The sequence below is a fragment of the Cebus imitator genome, unplaced genomic scaffold, assembly GCF_001604975.1.
Source record: "Cebus imitator isolate Cc_AM_T3 unplaced genomic scaffold, Cebus_imitator-1.0 Scaffold356, whole genome shotgun sequence".
In the NCBI taxonomy this organism is placed as follows: Eukaryota; Metazoa; Chordata; class Mammalia; order Primates; family Cebidae; genus Cebus; species Cebus imitator.
The window spans coordinates 840,539-844,643 of NW_016107671.1; the positions used below are offsets into that span (position 1 = coordinate 840,539).

The window sequence follows — 4,105 nt, forward strand, 5'->3', positions numbered from 1 at the left end:
TGCTGGGATTACGGGCGTGAGCCCCCGCACCGGGCAGACACTAATTTTCTAACGTGGCAGATACCACCTCCTCCTGGGATTCTTCCCGGCCCCGCCTTCCTGCCACTCAGGCCCCGACTCGCTTTAACACACTAGCCCAATCTCCGCCTCTTACGTAAGGCACCGCCCACTCGCCCAGGCCTCCGTGGGAGGGCGTGGCCTTCCCGCAATCCTGACACCCATTGGCTGTCGCTTCGCTGGCGGGGCACGGGTACGGGAGCCGGGCGGGCACGTTCCGAACCGTGGCTGAGGCGGCGGCGGCGGCGGCGGCTGCAGCGAAGGATGCACCCGGCAGGCTTGGCGGCGGCGGCGGGGACGCCCCGGCTGCGTAAGTGGCGTACGTGGCCGGCGGCGATCAGGAGGGCGGGCCGGCGGGCGGGCGGGGGCGTGGCAGGACGGCCGCGGCGGTTGGCGAGGGCGCTGCAGGTCGGAGGTCACGAGATCAAGGATCTGGAACCCCGAGGTGTGCGCAGCGCTGGGATGCCAGGTCCGGGTAGGGGGCGCCTTGTGGGGCGATTCTTTAGGAAATTCCTTTAGAAGAAAACAACTTGGGACAGGAAAGACTGCGATATGCAGACAAATGCAACTTCCATTCATTTGCAGTTAGCTATCCGCCCTCCCCTGCTCCCCAGCTTTCCGTGGCTTCCCAATGCCCGCCTGCTGCCGCCCACACTCTTAGGGCAGCTTCTTGCTCCCCTGTGAGCGCAGAGGGCCGTGCCCGCCGCTCATTTAAGAAGCGAACCTGTATTTATTGTTCTGTAGGCTCCTTTTCCTGTCTCTGAATTTGTCTGTTTACGCTCTTCATGGCCGTAAGTGTGCTGTGTGTTTCAGCCTAACTTGCTTCAACTCTCATGTGCCAGGCCCTGCGCTGGAATATGGGTATGGGTACAGTGGTAACCAACATAGCCCTGGTCCTTGCAACTTTACAGCTCAGAGTTTGGAGGGAGGAGAGATGCTTAACTACAAGGAAACTAGCCAACAAGTTAATGGTGAGGGCCGGGCGCAGTGGCTCACGCCTGTAATCCCAACACTTTGGGAGGCCGAAGCGGGCGGATCCCTTGAGACCAGGAGTTCGAGACCACCCGGGCAACATGGTGAAACCCTGTCTCTACTAAAAATACAAAATTAGCCGGGTGTGGTGGCGGTCACCTGTAATCCCAGCTACATGGGAGGCTGAGGCAGAAGAATCGCTTGAACCCGGAAGATGGAGGTTGCAGTAAGCCGAGACAGCGTGATTACACTCCAGCCTGGGCAAGAGTGAGACTCCATCTCGGAAAAAAAAAAAAAAAGCCGGGCACGGTGGTACGTGCCTGTAGTCCCAGCTACTCGGGAGGCTAAGGCTGGAGGATTGCTTGAGTCCAGGAGTTCTGGGCTGTAGTGCTATGCTCATCGTGTGTCCACAGTAAGTTCAGCATCAACATGGTGACTTCCCGGGAACAGGGGACCGACCACCAGGTTGCCTAAGGAGGGATGAACCAGCCCAGGTCGGAAACGGTGCAGGTCAAAACTCCTGGGCTGATCAGTAGTGGGATCGTGCCTGTGAATAGCCACTGCACTCCAGCCTGGGCAACATAGCAAGACCCTCTCTCTGGAAACAAAATTAAATTTAAAAATTTTTCAAAAAAGATAATTGGGGGATTAGTAAAGGCTGTAAAAGGAAGGATCCAGGATGTGACTGGGGGTTGGGGAGGCCTCTCTGTAAAGCAAGAAGGTGTGCTGTGCTGTTCCTCCCTTCAGCCATTACTCCATGCCTGGCTGGCCCTGTGGTGGTGATGTGGGGGCTACAGCAGTGCCCAGACAGCCCCTGTCCCTATCCTCATGGAGCTGCCAGGACCGAAAACAGCAGCAGGCTCCAGCAGTAGAGCTGCTGTGAGAGTGGCCCAGGCAGAGGGGTCAGGGCCGGGATGAGGGAGGCCCAGGCAGAGGGGTCGGGGCCGGGATGAGGGAGGCCCAGGCAGAGGGGTCGGGGCTGGGATGGGGGTGCCCAGGCAGAGGGGTCGGGGCTGGGATGGGGGTGCCCAGGCAGAGGGTCTGGGGCTGGGATGGGAGTGCCCAGGCAGAGGGGTCAGGGCTAGGATGGAGATGTTGTGGGAGCCAAGGAGGCATGTGACCCAGCCTAGGGTGTCAGTGCAGCTTCTGATGGTGAAGAGTTACCGAGGAGAAGGAGATTTGTGGTGGGAGAGAAAAGCAGGCTGGGTGCAGTGGCTTACACTTGTGATCCCAGCATTTTGGGAAGTCAAGGTGGACGATCACTTGGGGCCAGGAGTTCAAGACCAGCTTGGGTAACATAGTGAAATCCCATCTCTACTAAAAATACAAAAAATTAGCTGGGCGTGGTGGCATGTGCCTGTATTCCCAGCTACTTAGGAGGCTGAGGCTTTAGAATCACTTGAACCTGGGAGACAGGTTGCAGTGAGCCGAGATCGCACCAGCCTGAGCGACAGAGCAAGACTTTGTCTCAAAAAAGGGTGGTCCGCCTGCCTCAGCCTCCCAAATGCCCAGCCGACCAGCCTGGCCCACATGGTGAAGCCCTGTCTCTAGTAAAAAGACAAAAAATTAGCCAGGTGTGGGGGCACGCACCAGTAATCCCAGCTACTGGGTTGCATTCAAGGTTGCAATGAGCTGTGATCACATCACTGCACTCCAGCCTGGGCAAACAGTGAGACTCTGTCTCAAAAAGCAAAAATAAAAAGATCACTCTGGCTGCCCATTGGAGAGGCTGGTGGCAGTGAGAATGTATAGAAGGACCAGGTAGGACACTTAGGTCAGGTGTGAGTTGGCAGTCTGAGACGGGAGGGTGACGTTGAGACATGGTGAGTGAGAACCATGACTGGTTGATTGGATGTCAGGCAGAAGGGGAATCAGGGTTTGGGCATGGAGGTTAGGGCCCCAGGGTCAGCCAGAGGGAGTGCCAGGAAGTGGCCAGACCTGCATCTGGAGCCAGGAGACAAGTGGTGCCTAGAGACAGAGCCCAGAATCTAAACGCACACTGTGGCCAGGAGAGCTGGGGTGTGGGTGTGGTGGCCCTGGGTTAGAGACAGAGGACAAGGGCAAGGGTGGAAAATGAAGTCACACATTTTAGGAAGCTAGGAATGCATGGTTGAATGGGAAGGAGCCATGGAGAGACCATCAGCTCCATGAAGGCAGGAGTTTTGGTTTTGTTTTGTTTTATTTGAGATGGAATCCCGCTCTGTCACCCAGGCTGGAGTGCAATGGCATGATCTCAGCTCACTGCAATCTCTGCCTCCTGAGTTCAAGCAATTCTCCTGCCTCAGCCTCCTGATTACAAGCATATCCCACCACGCCCAGCTAATTTTTGTATTTTTAGTAGAGACAGGGCTTCACCATGTTGGTCAGGCTGGTCTTGAACTCCTGACCTCAGGTGATCCACCTGCCTTGGACTCCCAAAGTGCTGGGATTACAGGCATGAGCCACCACACCTGGCCAAGTTTGGGGTTTTTATTCATTGCTATATCCACCTTGCCCATGGCAGAGCCCTAGCACAGAGGGAGATGCTCAGTAGACGCCTGTGGAGTCAGACAGGTAAGAAGAGAAAGTGCTCCATAAGTGTCCTGGACTCAGAAAGTTGGAGGTTGGTATTCGGGACACTGGTACCAAATGCCACTGAGGGCTTGAGTGAGACAAGTGGAATTTCGTAGTGTAGCGGGGGGCACTTAGGACGCCTGGTGGGAGCAGAGCCCTGAATGCCAAGAGCTGATGGACTGACAGGGAGGGCGGAAGAGCTCACACCAAAGCATTCAGGAAGCTAGCCCTTCTAGCCAGAAGTGGGAGAGAGAAGCTGGGCCCAGTGACTCACACCCGTAATCCCAGCACTTTGGGAGGCCGAGGCAGGCAGATCACTTGAGGCCAGGAATTCAAGACCAGCCTGGCCAACATGGCGAAACCCTGTCTACTAAAAATACAGAAATTGGCTGGATGGGGTTGGGGGGCACCTGTAATCCCAGCTACTTGGGAGGCTGAGGCAGGAAAATCGCTTGAACCTGGGAGGCGGAGGCTGCAGTGAGCTGAGATCATGCCACTGCACTCCAGCCTGGGAGACAAGAGT

General features: G+C 56.4%; 1 protein-coding gene across 4 annotated transcripts in view; it reads left to right on the top strand.

Annotated features, from left to right (window-relative positions):
- Window positions 1-241: 241 nt before the first annotated feature.
- YIF1B (Yip1 interacting factor homolog B, membrane trafficking protein) overlaps window positions 242-4,105 on the top strand; it is a 10,403-nt gene continuing 6,539 nt past the window's right edge. Inside the window, exon 1 of one of the 4 annotated variants that reach the window (XM_017506605.2) lies at window positions 242-367. In XM_017506605.2, coding sequence (XP_017362094.1) covers window positions 322-367 — 46 coding nt within the window. In that variant the 5' untranslated portion in view covers window positions 242-321. Of the gene's footprint in view, window positions 377-421; window positions 527-4,105 lie in introns of those variants that run through there. The other 3 variants (XM_017506604.2, XM_017506607.2, XM_017506606.2) reach the window with 3 other exon arrangements.